This window comes from Pezoporus occidentalis, unplaced genomic scaffold (assembly GCF_034315485.1).
Source record: "Pezoporus occidentalis ecotype Australia unplaced genomic scaffold, CSIRO_AGI_Poc_V1 ctg105, whole genome shotgun sequence".
In the NCBI taxonomy this organism is placed as follows: Eukaryota; Metazoa; Chordata; class Aves; order Psittaciformes; family Psittacidae; genus Pezoporus; species Pezoporus occidentalis.
The window spans coordinates 2184723-2209196 of record NW_026912832.1 but is presented as its reverse complement, the minus strand read 5'-3'; the positions used below and the strand labels follow the sequence as shown (position 1 = coordinate 2209196).

The following is a 24474-nucleotide window of genomic DNA, read 5'->3' as shown; positions in this document are numbered from 1 at the left end:
CTTACAGCAACACGAATAACCTCTACAGTATGTCATTTGAAGTTCCTCCCATGGTATCACTATTAGATACACACATGCTTGTCTTTTAGGCTTGATCTTTGCTAGGGTTCACACTCACTGGTGCACCCACTCCAGTTACTGGCATTTACATCTTCTCATTACAGCATCTGCAGTTGCTGGTACCACAGGCCTTTCCACTCGTGATCCCATTCAAGTCACTGTGCTCAAACACCCATCACACATACTCAGGAAAAGAGAAAGTAATTTAACCAGGAGAGGACAGGATCCACAGAGCAGTTGAAGGGTATGGACAGACAAACTTACAAACAAACACCCTATTTACATGCAACCAATCTTTTTTTTTATCCCCTATCTCACTATTTTCCCCACACTTGCTCCTCCCCAAATGACACAGATCCCCCTCTTCTCCACCTTTGGTTTGTCCCTTAAATACCCCATAGCAAGTCCTGTGCCATTCTGAAATGTTCTTTTCCTCCCTCAGTCCAAAATATGCTCAGAGTTGGGTGGCTTCGCTTCTGGACAACATGGCTGACGATCTCCTGTGGCAACCCCAGGCAGAATTTTGCTTTCCTACAGGCTCTCCTTGCCCATATTTTACCTCTGTATTCTTCCATCAGCTTGTGGAGATGGGCCTCTAAGGGGCTAATACCTCCCAGGATGGGCCTCCAATGCTATTCAGGTACCTCCAACTGCCATTGTCTCTCCCCACTACTCTGAGTGCACAGACAAGCTTTTATCACATAAGCTAAGACTTTGTTCACTTTGAATACTTAACTTGAAAGCTCCAGAAAGGTTTGACATCAGAATGGTTTAGTAGTTTTGATACATTGATGCAAGTGCAATAAGCAATTAAGAGTATCAAATTTAGGTATCAGGCAGATGTGTGCTTTAACTTGTCCTCAAAATACAGACTTCTCAGTTCTAATGCCTGGCTAATAGTTAAATGGAAATCACATAAGGAGAAGGCAATAGCAGGCAAGTCACTCCACAGTGCTTTCACTGCTTTACCTACCCTGCAGCACACTGGGCCACATCTGCCAGTCCTGTCAATGGACAGACCACCTGCTGTCAGATGGTGCTGAAAAGATTAAAACCTTCATTTTAGTCAACCAGTTTTACCAGGAAGCCCACTCTACTCATCATTCACTGGATGAATTCTAGTTTTCACTGTTACCACTAGGTTGCAGGACCCTGGCCAATTACTTCATCCTGTCCCAAACTCAGCATTCACACTGTATGTGAAATAAATCAGTCCAGTTCACCCAGCTCTGGAAGCAAGAACAGCAATTCACTATCACTTAAGTCCTTGGTTAAGCCTTCAAGCATGCCCAGTACTGACCTAACTGATCTCCCAATGTCAAAATTACAAGAATTCTTGAACATATGAAATACATTGCATATTGCACTGTACTGGGGGAAACCATGGGGGGTGTTAGAAACAGTGGTATTTGTTTCTAAAAAGATTTAATTCTTGTAATACCAATTGTATGTAAGATGGCTTATCCTCATGAGAAACAGGCATATGAATAGCCTTTAAAACTAATAACCTTTAAAACTAACTCCACAAACCAATACATAGAGAATACCAAACCAAAGGTTAATAATCTTGTTTTGTAACAAAAACACTTGCTTCATAACTGCTAACATTTTGTTCCTCAGTCATCCTACTCAACAGGTTTTCTTAGGAATGTAGAACTATCAGTTGTATGCCACTTTCAGCTTTAAGATGTTCAGATGGCCTGATGTAATATCTCAGTCTTTTCATTTGCCCTTTAAGTCTTAAGGACTTAAACCAAACTTGTTCCTGAGAAATCTAAACTGTGTGTCAGTCCCCACTGAGTGCCCTTCTTTCATTTTTGGTGGCTTAGGCTTGTCTTAGCCCAGAACAAAAAAAAAGGATTCAATAACAATTCAGTAACAAAACCAAAAATTTCAATGAACAAATGTTCATTTGCCACTGGGCAGCTGTCAGTTGTTAAACTTCACTTTCTCAGCAACAGACCTAATGACTAGAGAAATGAGAGCTACGCTTTTCCCTTGAAGCGGACTCAGACAGTGTATAATAATAGTTAGAAGGAAGGATGCTTCACAGACAGTATCGCTGCTGGAGAACACTGAAAGGGAAGGCCATTCCATAAAGACATTAGAAAGCTGTGCCAGTAATAGAGAGAATGAAGTTATCCACAATGCGTAACAGCCGCATACAGGATGCATTACAACATAAAAGCTTCCAACATGCACACACAAGGAGTAGAGATTACATTAGAGGCACATCCTGAAATAACTCTACAGTAAAAAGGGATTTTTTTTTTCTTTTTCAGTATACAGAAGTAGTGTAACATCTATATGCAGCATCAGAATACATTGTGAGGGCTTTATTCTCTAAGACTAAAACACAACTTTTTGAAGACTGTAATATGAATACAGAGCAGTAACTGACAAGACAAGAAAATAAACAAAACTTCATTCTAAGTTCAAACAATTTACTTAACCATACTTGAGTGAATTGTCTTTTGATAGCTGGCATGATAATATGCAATACCACCAGATTCAGAGAACACAAAGAGGAGGAAATCTTAAATTGATTTTTTGGAAAAAAAATTTCTAGTTCTTTACACACGCAACACTTTCTTCCTTCTCCATTTATTTCCACCTCTACTGCAGAAATACCAGACCAAGAGTCATATTACTCTAGGTCATCAATGTTATAAATATGGTACTGTAGGAAAGTGTCATTATCTGAGCAGTTGCTTCTACTGATTAGGCTTTTATCGCTATAGATGAGCAATGTTAGCACTGCGGTACACAGTAATATTGCTAATCAAGAGAACAAAACACACTTTACAGTGTATTTATCAGGGAGACATCTTTCAAACAAATTGTGCTGCAATAGAAGCTTTCAGGGACTTCTGCAGAAACAATCAGAAAAAAAAAGGATACCCTTAGTCTCTCATACTTCTTGACTCCCAGCACCTTCCAGATTCCTAGATAACAGAAAAAGTTCCCTTCATGCAGGGAACGGCATCTTTCAGTAAGTATCCTAACAACTAACCTTTGGAACTGGGGCTAGGAATTCTCTTGAGTTTAATTTAAGTTTACACCTAAACTCATCAACACTGACAAGTGCTTAATTCTGCAAACATTTTAATTACTTGAAGCATGTAATTAAAGTCCCAGTCCACAACATGGTATGCTCTAATAAACAAGTGAGGTTTTTATATCACTTTTAAAAGTTTCACTCTCTCCCTGCTTCTCTTCCACACCAAACTGCAGCTCTTCACTTGCCTGTAACTTTTCCATGAAAATTGTTTTTATTTTATCTTATCAGAATTGGAAAAGTGCATGACCCACAGCCACATTAGGCCACTAATGCATGGATACAGTTCAAGGACAACATTAAAGGCTGCATGTACCTACAACTAATCAACAAAAATATTCAAGAGTATTAAGACCTCTACAAGAAAAGCATTTGCTCAATGGACAACCTGTTTCTGTCTAGCTTGCCTTTCTATTGAAAGAATGGCTTGCTGATCACCGTTTTGGAAGAATTTGTTTCATCAGCCTTTCTCTAGGATGCTTTCTTAATTAGAAAGCTAAGCTAATAATTTTCCCCTACTCTTATTTCAAGGAGTTAAAAATAGCAAGAACAGTACTTTATTCAGTTTTCCTTTCTTACATCAGTCTCCTTACCCAAAGAAATAAGGAATGGCTCTGCTATGAGGAGCATATTCTGAAGCTACTCTGCATACAAACAGAGTAAGAAGGCTGGAATTTATGTTTGACTCAATCTTATGAGATTCAACATTTCACTCCCTACAAGCCACCCAATTTTAGTACTTTTAAGAATCACAGGTATACTCAAGATTAAAACTTTGCAAAGACAGTGCAGACCACTTACGAGCTGAAGTCAGATCAGTTCTGCTTTTTACTTACCAAATGGTAAATAGTCTTTGAAGGCAGCCCTGGACAGGAAGACTCCCACATAAGATATAGGATTTTCCTCCAGCCTGAAGGAAATAATAAGCCTTCCTACAAAAGAACAAACTAATAGCACAGCATGCTAAAAGAATTTCTGGTAGGAGGTCCCAAAATGCATTCAGAAAAGGACAGGAGAGAACTACAAACATGAGCTTATAAAAGGCTTTTCAGCATGAAACCCAGGAAATAAACAGGTTTCTCAGAAGTTCGGACACAGAGGCAGGAAAATCCAAGCATGAATTCAACCAGACACAAACCAGAAATTGGCTGTTTGTTTTGTTAAGCCATTTGCTTTTTCTGCAGTAGACATGGAAGACAGTATTAAAAAAAACCTACACAAAACCAAACACTTTATTTTATTTGGCAGAAGGAATTATTTCAGAAGCACAAGAACTTGTGCAGCATTCAAATATAGGAGACAAGAAGGGCTACACAGAGGAGGAATACTGCGACATGGAATGCTGATGCATCTCTTTTGGTCACATTTAATTTCCTCCTCTGAACATCTATATCCTCGTATCTAAAGCATGCAATTTGTTTTCACAAAAATAATTTTTTATACACATATATGTGTGTTTATAGATATACATACATCCACAGTATACAGTTATATCTTTATTTGCCCACAAAGAGACAGCATAAAACAAATTGTCAAGTTTATTTCATAGGATGCTTCAGAACAGAAAAAATTAAGTTCTGTAACTTTTTCCAGGTATGGCAATATTAGCATACGCACATCTACTATTGTGCATCTCATTAAGGATACAGCATGAACAACTTAGAAATTTAACTAGCAGGCTCTATTTCAGTCCACCAAGAGATGTGAGGAGTTGGCAGACTGCACACTGACAAAGTTGCTTTCGTGCTGCTTCTGTTGAAGGATTAGAACCATGAAAGAGGTGAGCTCGATTTCATCATATTTCTTGCATCTAATAATGTCCACTACTTAAATACACCCCACTACCACATTCTGAAGCAAACCAGTGTAGATTTAAGCCAAACCTGATGACCAACATTTTTAGAAAAAGAAAACATTACAGCCTTTTTAACTTTGTTGTAACATATTTCATAATATTCATGTCTATTTATTAAGACCAGGCTATAGTGTAAAATGAATAAAAAAACCAAACAAACCCCCAAACAAATCACAAATCTTGATGGCAAGGCCTTTAACTGTCTTACCCAAAATAGAAATGTAACAGGCTCATAAGACAGTAACTATCAACATTTTTAGACATGGTATTACTTGAAGAGCAATATAATGTCTGTGCCTTAAACAACTGTTTTGAAAGCTCACTTTTACAGAAGTGGAAAACAGCCAGATATACACACACACACACACTGTAATGGCTTGAGAATGGCATTATTTTAAAGGAAAATAAAGACGGTACTGCAATCTCACTTAGATGCAATATAAAGTAGGAATTTCATTTTTATGGAACTTAACTTTCATGGATGTACTTTGCGTCTATCTTAATCCATGTGCAAAAAGGTGAATTTGGATCATTTATGTTAAAAGTTTTTTGACACATTCATGTATTTTTCAAGATAATAATGTACTCCCACTCCAGATACACTCAAACTTATAAAAGAGCATCTTATATAATTGTTAGGAGAATAAGTAAGAGACAAAACTAATACTAGTACATAAATTAAATCCCAACATTGAAAGTAAACTGCAGAGTTGAGGCATGAAAGAAAAAAATGCTTGAGCTTTTCACTTAAAAAAGGATTATTCCTCTCAGACACAGCCTTTATTTGTTTGCCAAGCAAGCTTGCTCGTTCTCTTTTTTAGTAGCTGGGTAAAGGCTATCTCAGTATGTGTCTCCCATCAGTAGCACAGACTGAAGTTTTGAAATCGAAATTTATTATCCCTAAAGAGAGGCGTGGTCCTTGGAGGGACACCACACCCAACTCTATGCAAATGATAGCTGTCTGCTGAGAACTACCTCCTCAAATGGCTGGCCCCTGCTGTGAGCAGCAAGCTCCTATGTTCTTCTTCTGAAGTCTTCACATTTCTCCTCAGCTTTATCACTCTTTATTCCAAGCAATGAAAACAGAACGTAATTAATAGTGAGGAAGGGGAGAGGGACCAGGTACAGGGTGTCTCAACTGATTAAGCATCCAAGGACTTGTGCTTCATGTCTCAGGACAGAGGGGTACCCACACTGGCTTGGGTTGGTTTTGGTTTTTTTCTTTCTGTAACAGCTTTGATCTCCCTTACCTTTTACCCCTCACTATTTCTGTTCACTTCTTCCCTCATCTCAAACAATGAATACTTTTGCATTTGAGAGGAAAAAGTACTTTCCACACATTCAGTTACATGTTCAAAGCATCAGCCACACTTGCTTCACAAGCTTTCCCCTAACACTGAAGCTGAAGCTATAAGCATTGTCATCCTTAAAGACTAGTAAAAGATAAGGAAAATTCATGTTCCCATGAGAGCTGCTAGCCACGTCTACCACATTAGAAATAAACTTTGAAAGTGTGACAGTTCCATTGTTAAGACTTTCAAGCAAACAATTCCTGCTTCCCCGACTAGGCAAGCTCTCCTAAAATTGAGTCAGCTAAAGTATGGAGCAACAGGAGAATTTCCAACCTCCAACTTGCACTACAGTTACCATCTTGGATGAAGACCTATATGCCATAGAAATGGGATTACTTAGATTTTTATCATGCTGAAAAACCACCTCCACCATTTATGTCTTAACTAAACTGAGACCATTACTCCTATGTATCATAAACCAAAGAAACCCAATGTCTTTATGTGCAGTACTTCATAAATAATTTAAAATGGCAATATCATTTCCTTTACATCAGGACTTTAGACCATTGAGAACAAGAAATCTTTACCACTCTTATTAAATATTTACTATATGGCTGTTCTGGCATCATCACAAGAAAACACTGCATACAAACGTTATGCATTAGCAAAATACAAAAGCTACATTTAAAACATTTAAAAGATGCTGGCAAGTAGACAACAGCTGGGAAATGCAAATAAAGCTGACAGCCTGACTTTCACTGCTGATTCTTTCCAGAACAAAAAGCAGCTGCACAAGAGAGTTTAACCCTTCGCTTCAAGGTCAATGTGTCAAGGGTTTTCCATGAAATCGACATTTGCCACTACCTGAAAAAAATTAAGTAAAAGCATCTTTAGTGAAGCAAAAAGACAATCAACTTCTGTCTCCACATAGCTTTCCATCAGTATATGTTACAAACATAGAAAGATCACATTTACCAAGTTTATGTATGCAATAAGAAGCGTATCTGTGCCCTCTGCCAGCAACATTTCTACCTTCAGAACAGCAAACCTAACAAATTTAACTAGAAGTGTAACATTCACAAGACAACCCATAAGATGACACAGAATGCAAGGGCCTTAAAGTAACATGCTATCTTCAGTATCCCATCCCCTGTCAGTAAATGAAAGTTCCAACCTTATGTTAAATCCATTGTTTCACATAGTTTTTTACTCTGGAAAAGACGTCCTGGCAGTAGTCATATAGTAGCTGTCGCATAACCATACCTCAAAGTAACACACAGAGCACAACGATGAGATTTATCAATCACACTGAAACCTTCAGATTTAAAAGTACAACTGCCTATCCCAGTCAACAGAGCTACAGCTTGCACTGCAGCAATAACCACCGCAATTGGTGATTTCTGGCTGGACTCAGAACACACAATGATTTTCCCCAGCGAGTCTCCAGTAAGATGCTGAAGGAACATGCTTCCCACAGCCACTTGGCTCTCTTGACAAAACCATTAAAAGACAGTAATATTAGGTATCACAACCTCCTGCAAACCACATGCGTGTGATAAGCTTCCAGTTAAGTTTTGTTTGAAGTGAAGCAGTAGCAACCACTGCCCTCACAAAAACTTCCCAGCCTGGGCATCAGATCATTATTTAGATTAAAATCTTCCACATCACACCTAGACAAGAGTAAAATAATGCTGGCTGGGAATGTTTTCAGGTGATTCTCCCAGGTATGAAGCTTGCTTTCTAGCCGGTAGGCCAGCCCAAAGTTTCAAGGCCTTCAGTCTCAGGACAGCAAGGCACCTATTTCAAAAGATGCCTTATTTTCTAACCTCATTCCTAGAAGGGGCAACCAGGCTGCAACACTGACCATACTGCAATCTGTTTCTCCGAGAGCAGAGAGTGAACACACTGCCATTTCCCCACTGAAGAATGGAGTAGCCCTAAGATACCATAAGCTAATTGCTACCCTGCTCACTATCAGCTTTCAATCAGACTGGCAGCAAAAGAAGAATTGCCGCTTTCAAACGCAGACAGATATCTAATTAGAAACTGCACTACTGCCTAGCACAGCCTGCCAAGACAGCTGCATTGTTTTCTGTACTAATCACTTGAGAAAGCACTAAAATAAAAGTTTTGGCACTGATGTTCACCAAGAGAAGGAACTCTCATCACTACTAGAGATGGCCATCATTGTGTTTGTAGTACGAGTCATGCAAAACCATATTTAGTAACCTCGTATGGCATAATCCTTTCAATCATACAGTTGAGGGAGATAACCCTCAGTTTGAGGGAGATAAAAGCACATTTTGTTGGCTGTAGTTTTCCAGATACCAAAGTTGGATCTTCAAAGGAAGTGAGTCAATTTATCCCTTCTGCAAAGGTCCATCACACAGCAACAGCTGGTCAGGTGGGGATCAGACGACCCATATCAGACTATGGGAAGGAAGAAGGGAAGGAATTTCTCTGGCCAGGAAAACTCGTGTGGAGTTCATGATGTAATTTCTGTAACTTCTCAAAAGGCATGCATGTAAGAAGATAGACAAGCTAAGGCAAAGAACTGCAGAGAAACCCTACTGGTGTAAGAACACAGGCTCAAGGAGGATAACTGTGGAACAAGGAACAGGGAGACCTGAGCAGAAAAAGGCCCGTAATGACAGCTTTTCAGAAGAGATAGGAACCATAGTAAGATTAGCTGAGGCAGCACTAAGGGGAAACTGAGGTGCTGGAACAATTTGCATCTGGGCTTAAAACCCAGTATATTATTCTGAGACAATACACAGAAGAACAGAGCATCCTGAACCACCTGCAGAGGAAGCAAAGCTGGACAAGCAGTGCTTTAGAAAGCCATCCAGATGGTTAGATACCATCCAGAGCAAGGGTTGTATACTTTCTGGCACTGATTACAGATGGAGCCCAGGCTCAGAATTAAAGACTTTTCAGGAATGTATCCATTGTTTTAAAGGCTGGGGCAAACAATCTGCTCACCCATAAACTGCAAGGTGAGAACAGATGTTTTAATACATTTGCGAATGAAAACAAACATTTTTAGCAAAGAGCAACAGCTCATGTAAATGGATGAAAGGCTGATGCCGCTACAGAAGGAGTCCTTCAGAAGTCTTCTTCAAAGACATGAAGAAAGATCTTCCTCCTTCAGTAGTCTTTCAAATCTTCAAAACCCTCTTTCAAACTGTGCATTTTAAGAGTGCATCCCATAATTTAAACCACTTAAGCCGATCAATTCACTTTGCCCCTTTTTTTTTGAAAGGGCAAACTCCAATCAGAAGCAGGAAAGCTGGCCTGATTTGCCAACTTGGCGGTCAAGTTCTAAATAAAAGTTCCAGCAAGCTTCAATTGACCACGTAACTGGAGAACAGATAAGTATTTACAGTTTGTTCTCCCTCAGCCACAAGCTCAGAAACCACAGGACACATTACCACAGATGACTTCAAGCACGTGATATCAAGTGCTCAAGCTTCTCTTTCAGGCAAGGATCCCTCTCTTCTATGGAATATTCTTTCACCTTCCTTCTCTCTTTAATATTTTAAAACGGAGACAGAAACCCACTGTGTTAACATGCTAAAATTATTTAAAGAAATCATAAGTCAGGTACACGGATATCTAGGGGGGTTTACTTCCAAACACACCTTTGACTCAAGGCCTGAGAACCCCTCCAGAATTCATCAACTCTTAACCCAGTAAAAAAGTCTTTCAAGAACAGCTTACAGCAAATTCTCATTATCAAAGTATTATTTTTTTTAATGGCATAAGTAAGTCTGTTTATACAGACATCTAGAGTTGATGGTATTTTCTACCTTCTGTCTACCATTCCCACACTCTCCAAACCAAACACACATGTAGTTTCAACACCTAAATGCATCTCCAGAATTACTTCTCAGAGCACATGCCCCCGCAGGCAGTAGCCCGTGGTGAGACAACTATCTTGTCATGAAAGCTGAGACCAGACAGCTTAAGTCTCAAGGGCACAAGTGTTTTCACACTATTTGTTACTATTTAAAGCTTAGTAGCTTTTCTTTCCAGCCTCTCAGGTCACACTCATGCATCAGTAGCTTCCAAATTAAGCTATAGTTGTGTAGCCTCTTCAGGCTCCAGAAGAGCTCCACATCCACAGCTCCATCCCCACCTAGCTACTCACTACCATCCTCTCATAAAGGTTAAGGCTTCCGCAGATATTAGGAATATCTGAAATAAGGAATATGAAACAGTTTAACAAATCACCTAGTAGTTTGAGATAAATCCATTTTTCATGGAAAACACATACAGAACAGCCACATGTACTATTAAAGCCAGTAGGAAGCAGTAACAGTAACTGGATAAAGAAAAATTACTGCATTCAACCTATAACTGGAACAGGAACCAGGAGAAATACTTTAACCTGGTCAGATCTACAGCTATTAAAGCCTCAGGTATGCCAACAATAGTTTTTACTCAGCAGATGCACACAGGGAAGTTGTTGTGAACCTCTATTATGGCAATCTTAAAGTGTGGACTAACGAACCCACCAAGTGGTATAATTACTACTCAGAATAACAACCCGTGGAGTCTGCAGGTCATCGCTTTAAGAAGTTATGCAGCTTTATCCACAGAACTTGTTTTAAATTAGAATGTCTTATAACCATTTGTTCAAAGCTGAAAATCAAGATGGCTGCAAAAAAAAACAAGAGAGTATTTTCTCCTTTAAATTAACATTCAGCAATTTCAAGTTATTTTAGAATCGGAATACTGCAGGTTAGAAGAACTCTCTCCAGATCATCTCGTCACTTTTTATGGAAAGCGTTAAAAAGCATGAAGCATTTTTTGACTAGTCTGACATTAAACAAATGTTTTTGTTGCCCATTTTAGAAATACCAAGTTTAAACAATTCTTGTCAGAATTAATTCATTCCAAATAATCCTTACTGAAATAGATCATGTACACCTTGTCTTCATGCACAGAAACCCTTGATTTTTATTCATTTGACACTGACCTTCACACTAAACCAAAGAAACCTTCCTTTACCAGTCTCCCACAGCTGTCCGTGAAAGGGTTAAAAGTAGTATAGGCTTTCACAATCTTAAAGGATCCCTGTTCTGGCTAGCATCTTTATTTCAATAAAAGACGTTCTAATATACACATGGGAGGAAATGCTACATGTATAATGGCCGATTTTCTCCCCCAAGTCATTCTGCTTTGACTGCACTTAGGACTTCAGGAAGGTTGAGCCACATGACATTAAGTACTGCTGAAGTGCACATGACAAGGCTAGTTTAGGGAAGAAACACTGGAGTTCTGTGGCTGGTTTGTTTGTTTTTAAGTAACATTCTCTCCAGTTTGTAGGCCCCCCAAATCCCTCTCCCATTCTATAACTCACAAAGCTTCTTAACATTTATATGAACTCCCACCCCTTTCCCAGTTACTCCTTTTCTGATGTCAGATGCTACCCACAAAACAAGCCAGTGTTCCATGGATTTCAGCAACTTGTCAAATCAGCCCTGACTCATCAGTCACTCTGAAATGTCACCTGCATCCCTGTTAGAAGCACTACCTAGAACCCTGGCATTTGGCAGCACTCTCCCTCACAGTGAAAGTTGCTACGACTTCACCCATAGTTCAGCTTTAAACCCAGAACAACAGTTACCTTTTTAGGAATGCATCCACACACACTCGTTGCCCAATGGTTTGTCACTCAAAGTAAAACAGATGTCCGTATCAACAAGCCAAAAGACCATCCAGAAGGGAAAAGAAAGAGCAACCTTGTCTCTGCTGCCAGAGTTTCTTCTGACAAGCTCTCAAAGGATTACAAGAGCTATATGCTACTGCATCAGCCTGCTTAACATTACTGCTTTGGTGTTTTCTACATACTACAAGAAACTCAAGAGGAGTTCAGATCAAGCCTTTAATCAGTTTAAGGAAGAAGTCCCAAGATGTGGCTGCCTGCAGCCAACAGCACCATGACAAACATGCTTTTCCACTCCTGCGCTGATCTAACCAGCCAGCACCAGGCAGGAAGCTCCCTATGCTTTTGTCTGGGCACTGCACAGATCATGATTCTGCTTTTCCCCTGTACACCTCCAAGATACAGCTATGTATTTCACAGCAAAAAAGTGCAGTGGCACTTTTTCTCCTAATCATAATACTCTTGAAAGATCAGCTAAAAGCCACATAACCAAGCAGCTGCTATTCTGCAGCAAAAAAGTCAATATCAGCAGCATTAAGTGGTCTGACTGGAGGCAGAGGGAGAAAGAAAGAAGAAAAGACAAAGCTACAGTCTTAGGAGCCTTCAAAGTTTGAAAGTTTGTTCAGTTATCTCCATGACTCAACTACAACCATGACTCAACCAAACTTTGGCCTCTGTTATCATTTTTACCATGCAAAAAAGCAAATGCATGTGTAAATGCATTATTATTTTCAGTTTAGAATACCTTATATTTGTTATATGCAAGGAAATACCAAAGGAATACCGATATTTTAATTCCACATGCCCAGCAGAAGTCTAGTCTCAAATCATATTTTTAATATGTTTTCTTAAACTTACTTTGTGTATATATATATATATATATATATATATATATATATATATATATGCTGACTTAAGAGCTCCTTGAACAAGTTACAGCAGATGCCATTAACAAAGTAAAAATGCACACAGTAACCTTTTCCTTCTCAGAAAGGAAGTGGGGACTTAAGAACCTTCAAGAAAAAAAAAAAAGTCCTTAAAATTTGAGACCTTCTGGGCTAAAAGAGACAGGAAATGTAGAACCACAATCCAGATCATCCTTTTATCAACCTTCCTGTGTTCGCTGTACACTGCTTCCCAAAAGCACATGAAGCTTTCCTATTGTTTCTTATGCCATTACTGCCATTAGGTGGGGAAGCCTAATCTCCTTATGTTAGATAAGCTTACATTAAAAAGCCAACATATTCACGAATCATCTTAAAGTGACCACGCAGTTCAGGCCTGAGGACAGAGGTTTTTTTGCATTTCCCCTTAATTTCTCCCCTCCCAGTGCCAATACACCAGTACTGCCTACAAATTAGGCCATTTGGTCATCTGAGGACTGTAAATAGTAAGCACTCCGTTAACACTGTTTAAGAGCTTAACAATACTACAGCATTCACAGAACCCTGCGCAGGTTAGTTCTGGTTTGGTTTTGTTGGGTTTTTTTTAATCTTAGAAGATGAAAGAATTTTGTAGTTGTGCACAGTAACTATCACTGAACAAAATTTCATCTCAGCGTTCACCCACCTGCCCCTATCCTACCCACTATTACATTAAAGACTAGCTATGTATTTAAGTGGCTATATATTTGTTGGACAGAGGATATACATTCCTGCAAAGAGCTTAAAGTCAACATCAAAAGTGTATTTGTTTAGAACCCCTAGAACTGCTTTTGTTTAAGGTAGTTATGAATTGAAAAATCTGGTACAAAAGGATAAAATTACTAAGTATGCTTAAAAATCAGATGTGCAAGGCATTTTAAAAATCTGTCTACTGGATTTTAAACTAACTTAATGTTTGTAATACTTGATAGTCCTTGAGCAGTTTTTATTTTTTTTTTTTAAAGCCAGGATGAATGGAAGGCTTTTGTCAGTTAAGCTGTCTAAACTTTGTACTGGTGATCAGGAGGCTAGAATGCAATTTAAAATAACTCTTAAGATCACACTTATTGTGAATGTAATTCCACTGATGAATCAAAGAAAAGGAAACTGCATATAATTTACTAGAAGAGTTGCAGCTATTCTATAAAAATACAGAAAACACCAATGAACAACAGTATTTCAGTACATTCCATACTTACAGAAAAACTGCTGAGCATTAAACAAAAGCACTAACATTAATCAAAATCTGCTTATAGTATAAGGAGTCTTTTTGATCAAATGTCCTGCCTGAACTTATTTGCATTATATTTCTGCTAACATCAGCATATAGTTATGACTTGATCAACAAACTGTTTTGAACCTACTTTTGCAGTATCTTCTCTCATACAGATCATATTTCACATAATGAAAGAGTCTATTTCTACATAGGCACATTTTATTGTAAAATTAATGGCAACCTGGTTTTTAAGAGCTTTCAGGGGGTGCAGGTATGGGGGGGAGGGTGGGGAGGAAAAGGAAATAATCTCACAGAATAAACAGGACAGCAAATTTTCCCACACTATTTCCTCCACATTTGTTATACTCTACCCAAAATGCACCCAGTAATTGGTATGCCATTTCTGTTACATCAGACCTGCATACACAGCTGAAGTCATAATGACAGCCTAAGTACCACCAAGATTAAAACATCTGAAAACAGAAGTCACACAAAAGCAAAACATCAAGCCAAGTCATGGGCAAAGACATTAGATGTATTTTAACAGAAGACCACAGTTCTTTAAGTCAGCTTTGGGACCCCAGAGCCAAACATTCCAGTCATTCAGGAAACACTGTTTATGTCAGTCCGAGAAATTATAGTCTATTCAACACAAAGTCACCTCATCAATATGATGAAATAAACAGAGTTCAGCTTTTTCTGGATCACCCTTCTTCAGGTTTATAGCAGTTTAATGTTAGCTATCAAATGCCACTAACAATTCAGGCTCACCCCAAGAGAGGCCACATATTCATTCTGAGTGGTATATAATAGTTGTACAAGCACAGACAGTGGATACTGGTGTTTGTACTCCATTATAATCATTTGTGCAAACAACTCATTAACAGTACTCTGAAAAGATGTGAAGGGCTACATAAAATGCCAGGCATGAACTGCAAGTTGCCAATGCAATTCAGTTCATCTACACATCTACTTCACAATGTAAATTAGAAGCATTAGAGACAACGCTGGGTAAACAATTCGATTCCTTCCCTCTCCCCATTTCATCCACACAATTCTCTCAAGACTAGTACTTCACGCATAAAGTTTTTTTCTGCATGTGACTATTCTGATTATTAACATGAACAGTAAAGAACCTCACTGGCACATCAGATGTGCTTTTCAGAGGATTTCACAACATTCTTTTAGTGGCAAAGTAGAGGAAGAGCCTAATTGCCCTTAATCCTCTACGTAAAATAGGTTAGATGAAATCCTCTTTTAACTGAAGCAAACCGATTACTCAGTGCCACCAGAAAAAAAAAAAAATGCTGTTCCCCCTCCACACCCTGCCCCATATCTAGATGAATTTAACAATTAATGAAGGAAACAAGTTAACCCGTCTCCTATTTCAAAAAGGGAAATTAGTCTACAGGCAACAGCAGAATAAATGGAAAAGTGTCTCAACAAAATCTCCAAACTGTTAAGCTTTCATGCTTGTAATAACTAGCATAACACAAACAAGAACAAGCATCCCAGAATACAATTTCATAGCATGCCTCAGTAACCAGACAGAAGAGCTGGGTATAAAGCCTGTTTATTTGTTGGTTTTGCTTGCTCCTTGTGGTTGGCGGTTTTTTTAATACTAGTATACATCTGAATCCCCAGTAATTCTTCACATAATTCTTGACATTGCCAAATGCCAATTTAAGTAAGTACATGTGCACACATCCACACATGGATGCATGCATATATGCAGATGCAGGAATAAAGGGGTAACTGGGGGTAGCAGGAGAAGCAGTGTAGGACACTTAAGTAAAAATAAAAAACAACCCTAAGACAGTCATTATAGGCTTATGTCCACACCTAGTTTCCTTCTTGTGACAGTAATTTTACTACCTGAAAGCATTAATCTACCCATACTACTTCTCTCTATGTAAGAGTTAGGTAATACTCTCATCCCTGTCCTAAGGAAAGACGAATACACAGAGAAATTAACATCCAGATTCACAAAGATTTAGGTGCATTATCAGCCTGTGTTCCTCTGTGATGCTGCAAACAAACTCCCCAGCCACTGACTCATATCACCAGTCTCCCAGAACAAACAAGGCTAGGCTGCCAGTTTCTTCCTAGAAAGAGTGCATTTTCAATGCAGCATCACAAACACAAAATTAAAAGCAAAGTTAAATAATAAAAAAAAAAACCATGCTTTTCACAATGACTTGGAGCGTGTTTGTGTCACAGGCTTCTCAGTCGGGGGGGGGGGGGACGGACGGGGGGACGCGACACAGGACGGACAGACACGACGGACACGACAGACGACCCACACAAAAAAACCCAGCCAACTGGTGTCTACATGATATCAAAGAATCATCCTTCGTTAGCCTTGTCTACCTGCACTTGTTGCCATGGCAATTATAGCAGAGAAGATAATAGCATTCCAGTGTCATTCTGCTTCATAGCTCAGGATGAGCTTCAACTGAAATATCCCTTGATAATTATATAAACAGAAATATATTTATCTAGATTGTATAAATAGATAATAAATAGAAACACGTTACCCTGTATAATGGTAAAACAGAAGAATAAGAAGCATCACCCTGGAAAAATATAACCTAACTAAAAGATTTACATGAGGAGGGGCAGGCTATTTTGTTAAAAACAAAAATACCCAAACACCCCCCAAACAGTAAAGTTGAGTCCAGTTGCATAACAGGTGCTAAAACATCTGCTCAGTATTTTCTGTGGCAGTTTCCTCTTTGTTTCCTTTCCTGCCACACCTGCATATGACATGGAGGGGGTGTCTCACTGTCAGGTTGCAGCTCCTCAAAAGACAACTGTTTTCTAGTCACACTTAAACCTAGGGAGATTACATAAGTTTATTTTCATAGAATCCTAGAATTTAGTTCTAGGCTTGGGTTGGAAGGGACCTGAGCGATTACCTAGTTCCAACCTCCTGCCAAGGGATACCTTCGACCAGACCAAATTGCTCAAAGACCCTTCCCAGCCCAGCCCTGAACACTGTCAGGGATGGGGCTGCCAGAATTTCCCTGTGCAACCTGCGCCAGTGCCTCACCACCCTCACAATAGTGAGCTTCCTCCTTGTATCTATTCTAAATCTCTTTCACATTAAAGCCATTCCCCCTTGTCCTATCACTTTTGCTCCCTCCCCATATTTCTTGTAGGCCCCTTTAGGCACTGCAAGCTGCTCTAAGGTCTCCCCAGAGCATTCTCTTCTCCAGGCTGAACAAGCCCAGATCTTCTATACTGTCTCTGTAGAAGAGGTGCTCCAACCCTCACAGCAATTTCATGGCCTACTCTGGACTCCCTGCAACAGGTCCATGTTCCTCTTGTGTTGGGGTCCCCAAAGCTGGACACAGTACTGCAGACAGGGTCTCACAAGAGCAAAGGGGAAGAATCACCTCTCTTGACCTGCTGGCCATACATATTTTGATGCCACCCAGCATTATCGCCATCTTGATAGCACAAACAGTAGCCAGCTACAATATCTGTGGAATGTTTAGTCAGCCCAGTTACTGCTTTCTAAGTGTTTTGGGTTTAAAAAGCAAACTTATAAGAAAATCTCATTCCACCTTTCTGCTTGTTTCAATTACTCTCATATGACACAGCAGCAAAGCAATCAGAGATGTTAACCTATAAATGTGCTACAGTTCACCTCACCCTCTTCCATTCCAAAAAATGGCTTTAAAAATACTCCATGCTTTTGGTATCGATGCTCTGTGGTGCTTTAGAAAAGGCATAAAAGCAGAACTATGTTTATATTTTTTAGTGAAAAAATATGCTATCAGACAAAAGCAACTATCCAGTTCTCATCCCAGAAGAGACAAGTATTTTTGACACTAAAAATGGAAAGGTTAAAAGTTCTTGATCTATTTTAAGTCACTGAAATACTTCTACAATGTAGATGCTCCAAAAGCAGTGTTTTCTACTATCAGAGATCATCTGATGAGTGCAGATGAGCAATATTTTGTAGTCAATAGCAACCAGCTTGTAATATGTACTCTGGGTGCCTGTAAGTGAGCTGTTTTGCATATGCAATATCCTATTTTCATTTGTTTATTCTCAAAAGAAAAGGAAAATCATGACTTTCTTGTGTAAATTAGCCAATTAATTGGTTAGGGGAAGGACAAGATAAAAAAAAAAAAAAGCCTACATTTACTGCCCCTGAGCAATAGCTGATAGGGGAATCGAGTGTTGAGGGGTTTTTTGAGCCTCAGATTATACTGAAGCATCCAACAGTTTGTTACAAAACCAGAAGACAAAAGTAACTACCAGTAAACGAAAGGCAAATTTGCTGAAGTGCCAAATCCTGTCAGCCACAGTCGATGTTCAGCAAAATTAACTTCTCAGGTAAGTAAAGCTAAGAAGTATGCAGCCAACACTTCATACAGCCTCTTCCCTTCCCCCACCGAAAAAAAAACGCAACTGGGAGAATAACAAAGCAATGGTGCTTGGGAAAACAGGAATTCAGAACTTACTCATGCTGTTAGACACACTGTCACAGCTTCCACACCAAGAACTGGAACCCACACTGAAGCAGAGATGTGAGATGGGAAGCATCTCAGGTTTCAACAAAACATTGTGACACATTGACTTGCACAAGAGATAACAAAAATGCATTACATGCCAGGGATAGACACAAACATGAAATGCAAGTTACCAATTGCTGACCTGTGAATACACAGGTAGCTCCTACTGAGCACATCTTTTGTATGTTCAGTAGAGTCTGCAGACCAAGAGTCCATACATGAACACATTTATATGACATTTAAAAAAAACTCATCGAATTATATCCCTGGAATTAAAAGAAAACAAACAAGCAACCTCTTTGACTTACTGTAGGCAACAGCTGCAAAGAAAACCGTGTTTATGTTAACAGGCACCCTAACTAAGAAACATCTATGCAGCACCAGTTTGATACCAGCCTGCGAGCATAAAGAGAAAGCTGAATAACTGTGAGCAAAAGAATTGGAATGCAAGGGTACCCCCATATACAGTAACTGAACTCAGACTGAAAACAGTAGAACAGTAGGTCATCTGAAACACTTGATAAATAGACTGTCCTTTTAGACACAAAAAATTACAGAGCACTGAGGTTTACAATCTCACCAACTTTCAGGTCAAAGCAGTTATCAACCTTCACCGTACCAAAGCTAGTTAAATGGAAAAAACCCTGAAGCTCAATATTCATTTTGTCTACTAGGACTACATACACATGTAAAACACTTCGGAAATCTAATTAGAAAACAGTTTTAGAATTATATTGTCAATAAACCCAACAAAATTGTCTAAATCAATGACCAAAAGCCACAGGCTTGCTAAAAACCCCTAACATAACTTCCTGTTTAGGCTACTCAATCACCTTCTCAAACCGTAATTAAAGTAAACCCACTTCTGTAGAAGTGGAAAATAAAGCATCCGTTTGCAAATTTATTTATTCCAACCTCACCAAAAGAGATAAAGAGAATTTTTTAAGTTTTTTGGGGGTGTCTTTTTTGAAGAAACATCTACAGAACTATAGGCCAGCAGCTTCCCAGAGGCCAGATCTGTAATAAATCACTTTCTTCTGGAAGTAAATCTTATCTGCTACTACACACATTCAGAGATATTTACACAGGCAACAAATACTTAACATCCAGATTTATAATCCTAAAGTAACAGGAGAACCTGAAAGAGAAGCGATACAGTGGCAGTATCTCTAAATATACCATGTTATACAGGCAAAACTGTTCAGTGATACAGACCTCTGACCCAGTAGTATTTATTCTACAACCCAAAGCCATCAACCTGGGCAGGAGCATTTACTGATGAGGGCCAGCTGTCTTATAAAACACAGAACAGACTGTCACCATGGGCTGCAAGCTGTTTAGCAACCATTATGTGTCCAAACAAACATATGCCAAAGGGGGACATTTTTCCAGATTGCCCAGGTATATTCAAATCTGCAATATTCAGGAATATCCAGATCCACATTCATCCACTAACAGCTATTGTGAATATAGAAAAGACATGCACATGTTTTACTGAGGAAAGTAACTGTTCATTTAGTGAAAGATAAAATGCCATTGAGACTTGTTTTAAGATTATTAGCCATCTCTTGATTATAGAGGAAGAACTTCAGAAGTCCCAAGATCAGCAAGAAGCATGTTACCAGAGAAAACTAATGCAACTGCACGTAAATGGGCAAAACACACTGCTTAATGACATCCACAGCGTCACAAATAATCTAACTATAAAACAGAAGCTAATCATGTTTTAACTATCATCGTACGCTTGTTTTTTCCCCTAAATAGCATACTGCTTAATATTAAGCTAAAAAGTTCCTGTCATTACTGAGCATACAGCAGGCTCTGCATGACACTTAAAGGACAGTACACACTCATTCCATATTCTCAGGCTGTAAGTCTGCCCTCCTGGGGTAGCACACATCCTCTGGGGAATGCACAAACAATCCAAGGAGAAAACAGAGAAGCATGGTGTCTTAATGCAAAAGCAACATCCAGAAATAGAGGTTATACTTTTATAGAGTATAGGACAAACAGCATACCCCCCCCAGGCAATTTTCATACTACCCAGACATAGACATTATTTCCACTATTTGGAAAGTGTAAATTAAACCAGGGAAAAAAAACAGTTGTCAATTTATCTTTTTTTAGACAGCTTATTCAAGTTCTGTGGTTCCACACAGCAGAAATGCTCTACATAAAGTTGTTTCTATTTTGTTACTTACAGATACCTCTGCTATAGGTCAGAGTTTGACACAGCAAAGTATACAGAATAATCGCAGACACAAGAAAAGTTACGTTGCTGTATTCCAGCTTGAAGATCAGGATACTTTGAAAACTACACTGAACTTTATGTCAGCGGCACAGCAGCGAAACAATTCACATAGAAAGTAATTCACCAACAGTCCTATAAATACTGTATGGCTGCATTAATGTTAAGAAGAAATAACAGCTGAAGAAAAAAAATATACTGCAGGATGGATATAAAGAGGCAGAGAAACAAAATGTCAATTTTGAAATTTAGTAACAGAAAGACATCACTGCCTCTGTCCTTTTAAGAGGCTACAGCATCTCTTGGGGAAGAGATATGAAGTACAGTACAACTGGCATGCTGACCATGTATCTTATTCAACCCATGCCACTGAATGCCTGAAAGATACAAAGGCAACACTCACTGCAGTTAAAACAGCAAGACAAACATGAAAATGCTAACCAGGAAACTGGCTTCAACTTGAACTGACAGCACCCACTAATCATTATGCTTCCATAGGGCATTGGAGATACACACTATTTTGCATTGCTTCAAGACAGTGACTGCAAAAACAGTATGAGAAAAGGGAATGGGGGAACCTTCACAGTCAGGACAAGAACCCTGGTGCATAACCTATGCCTTTACATCTTACAACATATAGTATGGGGAGAGAAAAGAAATGATGAAGAACTCCTAGAAATCATCCTATTTGAAGTCTCCATTAGTACATCACTTAACAACTGTTTGCTATCCCAAGATCATACCACAAAGCTACCAGTCGCATCAACATCTTCACCCTGTGTCAGCCAGGGCTCTCAGGGTAATCAAGACCAACCTGCTCTGGTAAGGACCTGCAGCTGAACAAGTCCAGAACATGCAGCACAAAAAATTTGTAATTCTAGGACCTCTATCAATTAATAGTTTCTATGCAGATCTTAATTAAACCCAAGCTTGAGCTTACTTTGAAATAAGCACAAGATGTACCTATTCTGACTCTCCTGCAGAAGTAGCTCTGTCTCCCTTTTTGAAAAGCAGCTTGGAAAGAGGCAAGCGCATCTACACCTGTGAGGCCTGGTTGGTATGCATAAAGCTTGGGTGAACAACTGCAGAGTGACATGGCTCACATATGCACCTACTACTCATGTAAAACAACCAGTTTCAGGCCCAGCATTCAAACTATTCATTTTAATTTTCACTGCTGTAGCTGCACAAAAAAAACAGTAGAACCATGGAGATTTAAAACAAACAAAACAAAAACAACCAACCAACCACCAACACACACAAAAAAAGAAAACACAAAATACACAGGTATCAATGGCCTTACTGAAATGATGAGCAAACACACTTACTTAACTGTAGCTTTTACAAAATGATCTTTCCTTGGAAGAGAGGATTCAAAATTAAACTGACAGGAGTGCAAAAGAAGCAACAGGTGAAAATACACAAAGAACAGCTAAGCATGCATAAAGTAGTCTGATGTTGGAAACAGGAATACTTCCTCGCATGGGATATGATAATGTTTCATTTAGCTTTTAGACTGCTGAATTACTCTCATCAGCAGTGGAGGAGGGTGGTGATAGTCCACAAGTTAAAAGTTCAAGTACTTTATTTTCAACATACTGTCTTCTCATGTACATCGTCTTTTAAAAGAACTACTGTAGCTAATCTCAACCCTGTTCTTTCATATTTGATGCATAAGCCGCATAAGAGTTCCGCAACAGTGCTATGCAGAAGAGATTCAGAGACCACAGTATGCTCTGCGTACAATGAATGAGCTACTTGTACAGCCTCCAGATGTGCACACACACACAAAAGTCTTAAATTGAATCTCACAGATCAGTGCTGAACAAACACAACACCCAAACTGATCCTGCCTGTTTCCAAAGAGACCTCAGCACAACTCACCTAGGCTTTGCATATCCCCAGACACTAAGGCTTCTAATACATCATTGTATTTCAAGTATTCCCCTCCTTCCCTCAGGGCCACTTTATAAAGATCCATAGCTGCTTTCAGTAAACATCTTCCCCATTTTCTCCACATCCCACATAATGTAAACACAGTTGGAAAAAATGCACAGTTTTAGTTTTTCACCTCTATTTTTCTTCATTCATACTTGAAGAAAAGCTTTAGCCTGTATCACACTGATACAGTCCTTGACAAGCATAAAAGTGTATTTACTTTTGTTTGGTCAGAGCACAGAAGTTTCCTCACTTACAGTACCTTCCTGTGTGAGAGGAAAAGCTATAGTAAATCCCAATCATCTCTCCCTCTGTTTTGTTGGCTTTGGTTTAAACATCTCCTGCAATTTTCTGCTTTTGGATGTAGTTTCCTTGTATGGGTAGTCCATGACACTCATATTGTGTAAGCCCGCGCTTACTGGCATTCCATCAATCTACTAAAACCATTATCCTGAACATTTGTTAGGGGCTCAATAAAACGAGATTCACACTCATTGACGCACCTCAACCTACACCTGGATTCACTCCAATGCACTACTGATTCGCTCCTTCAGACGGTATGGGTGGGCGAAAACATGCTGACCAACAAGTAGGATCAACTAGCTCTTTCCCCAAAGTACACTAAGTTTAGTGTGCTTGAATCCCCAAAACCTTGAGATTATTCCGAGCACTTATGAAGTGTATTTAAATTGGACAATTTCACAAAACGCAGCTTGATTGAAACAATATAACAAAGAGGAAGAGGATAAAAAGGGCAGAAGAAGAAAGAAACCTTAAGGTTTTATCTGCCTTGATAACTGCGTGTCTCAGCACACTGCAAGCGACAGTGCTTTGAACTCAGGTCAACCGTTCTGGTTCAGCGAGGGCCAGCCCTACAGCCAACTACCCGGGGAGAGGGCTGCAGGGAGCCCATCAACAACTGCTAAGCCCTCCTTTTACAGTGGAAATCACGAGTAGCAACCCTGAGGCTGCCCTGGCCGCCGTGCGACTCATGGGACCCGCGCCCTTCCTGTGAGCCCGAGGCCACCGCGCGGTGCGGCCACCCGGCCGAGACCCGCACGAACCGCCGTCGTTCGCAGCCTCGCCACTACCCTCCGCTTCAGTGGGCGGCGGGGCTCGCCCCTGCGGCGAAAGCACGGGTTGCACTTTCACGGGAAGCCCCGGCTAGAGCTTCCTCAGAGGTGGCTCCGGGGCCCCTCCGGGACGGGCCCAGCCGTTGATACTCACGTATCGGCTCACGAGGGTCCGGAGGAGGCTGCAATCCATGGCGGGCTGGCGCCGCCGCCGCTGCCCGGGCACTCAGGACCGCGCCGACCGGTGCTCTCCGGTGCCGCCGGGCTCCCTGGCTCGCCTCACTTTCCACATGCAGAGAGCAACGCTCGCCCCACCAGACCGCCGTTACCCTGGCCCGGCGCTCGCCGCCGACCTCGGCTATGCCATGTGCTCGCCGCCGCCGCCACTGCGGCGCGGCGCCCCACGGCCCCTCATGCCCGGCACCGGCACCACCACAAGCACTTTGGCGGAGGGGAACCAGATAAAACACACCGCTCGCACGCCGTCCGGCTACCGACAAGGGCTGTCCCGGCGCCCAGGCACTTTAACCGGCGGGCGGGGCAGGGCACAGGGACCGCCCCCACGCCGCTCCCCCTCACGCACGCACGCGCGCGCGCGCTCCCGGTACCCCGCC

The 24474-nt window shown here is 40.2% G+C and overlaps 1 protein-coding gene across 12 annotated transcripts in view; it reads right to left on the bottom strand.

Moving 5' to 3' along the window:
• ATP11A (ATPase phospholipid transporting 11A) overlaps positions 1-24441 on the bottom strand; it is a 117340-nt gene extending 92899 nt beyond the window's left edge. For 7 of the 12 annotated variants that reach the window (XR_009965035.1, XR_009965038.1, XR_009965039.1 and 4 more), the window contains exon 1: positions 24015-24441. Coding sequence is in view for 8 of the 12 variants with exons in the window: in XM_062619632.1 (XP_062475616.1) it covers positions 24015-24053 (39 nt within the window). In the remaining 4 variants the exon portion in view is untranslated. The remainder of the gene's footprint in view (positions 1-24014) is intronic. The other 5 variants (XR_009965040.1, XM_062619595.1, XM_062619657.1 and 2 more) reach the window with 3 other exon arrangements.
• Between the last annotated feature and the right edge of the window lie 33 nt (positions 24442-24474).